Raw genomic sequence first — 1471 nt, 5'->3', positions numbered from 1 at the left:
CCCCCCCCCCAACCCCAAAAAAAAAATTAAGTTCGTTTTTAAAAAATACTTTCAACTTCAAAATTTTATTTTCTACTCTAGTTAAAATAAAAGATATTTCTCAAAAATATTTTTCATTCATAAATCAAACACTAAAAAAAATTTTCGGAAAATATATTCTACTCACCAACCAAACATGAGAAAATAAGTCAAAAATCAACTTGTTTTCCAGGAAAACATTTTCCTTCATACCAAACACACCCTGAATTTTTTGATGAGAATGATCCCACTGGACAATCTTCTTTCCTTTGAACTAGTTTGACATAGTATCAAAGTCAAATCCATATGACCGGACCATGGGTCTCTTAGCCATCATCGTTCCTTTGAGCTGACTTTTGGAGTGTTCAAAGTTTAATTTGACAGAACTCAATTGTTAAAGTTAGTGCTGAACCAATAAAGAGAGATTATTGAGATTCAAAGAAGAAGCAAAAGGAACTACTTACTGTTAGTTAAATAAATCATCTGCTGCTTAAAGTTGCTAGTGGTAGTTAGAGGTTTGTTATAAAGTTTGTTATGCCAGAGCACGTGTTACACATGTGTTAGTTACAGATGAGTCGGTGCACTTTATATATAAAAGAGTGCATTTGTAATGTAGAAGATAACACAAAAAGAGATCATTCTGATTTCATTGAAAAGAAATGTAAGGTTTTTTCTCTCTAGTTCTGCATCTGGTATTTTGAAGAATATAGCTTAGATTCTACAATTTAACAGAGATCAAAATGTCAAACCTCAATAATGTGAGATTAAAGTACAAGTTGATTCATACTGCAATAGTAATTCTGTTTCAGATGTGGAAATTTACTAGGCACAAGCTCAATAAGAATTTTTGTAACGTTTTGTCCCTTTCTCTATTCTTTACATTTTATTTTTTCAACTTTTTTTTTTCATTTACTAACATAGATGGGACTGGGCATTTGCGCAAATGACCTCTTTTGAGGGCACTACATAAATTTGTTCCACATTAATTCAGTAGGCTAAATTTGTCCGTGAAAAGGAAAATGCATCCACTTGATTTTAAAGGCGAAATTTAGCTACTGCAACGAGAGTGACAGAATATAAAGATTAACCTTAAAAAAAAGGCCATACGGTGCAAATTATTCAGGGGTAAAGTGGAAATCCAACTCACACCAGTAACATTTTAGACTATACGCTTTGATGATCATTCATTGGTGTTTCATTCTAGTAAATTTCAACAACATAGTCTAAGAACAAATTATAATCATGTTTTCTTGCTTTTTCATAATGTATATTATAGTGCATAATTGGAAGTGCAGGTGTACATCACAGATAATGGGGTATACAGGCATTATCTATGCCTCTCCTACGCTTGCCTCCGCCATCAGCAATCTCGTCCCTGCTTTTACTTTCGTCTTGGCTGTCATTTTCAGGTTCTCTTTAATAATCTCATGTCCTAATTTCAGGTCATTTTCTT

At 32.9% G+C, this 1471-nt stretch overlaps 2 protein-coding genes across 2 annotated transcripts in view; both read left to right on the top strand.

Moving 5' to 3' along the window:
• Positions 1 to 1471, top strand: part of LOC125846390 (alpha-dioxygenase PIOX-like) — a 30993-nt gene that overhangs the window by 26981 nt on the left and 2541 nt on the right. The gene's annotated exons all lie outside the window — the stretch shown is intronic.
• The window catches only part of LOC125847500 (WAT1-related protein At3g28050-like), a 6840-nt gene that overhangs the window by 2945 nt on the left and 2424 nt on the right, over positions 1 to 1471 (top strand). The window contains exon 3 of the mRNA XM_049527105.1: positions 1314 to 1466. Within this exon, the coding sequence (XP_049383062.1) occupies positions 1314 to 1466 (153 nt within the window). The remainder of the gene's footprint in view (positions 1 to 1313; positions 1467 to 1471) is intronic.

The sequence above is a fragment of the Solanum stenotomum genome, chromosome 12 (genome assembly GCF_019186545.1).
Source record: "Solanum stenotomum isolate F172 chromosome 12, ASM1918654v1, whole genome shotgun sequence".
Taxonomy (NCBI): domain Eukaryota; kingdom Viridiplantae; phylum Streptophyta; class Magnoliopsida; order Solanales; family Solanaceae; genus Solanum; species Solanum stenotomum.
This window is presented reverse-complemented; position numbering and strand designations above follow the sequence as displayed.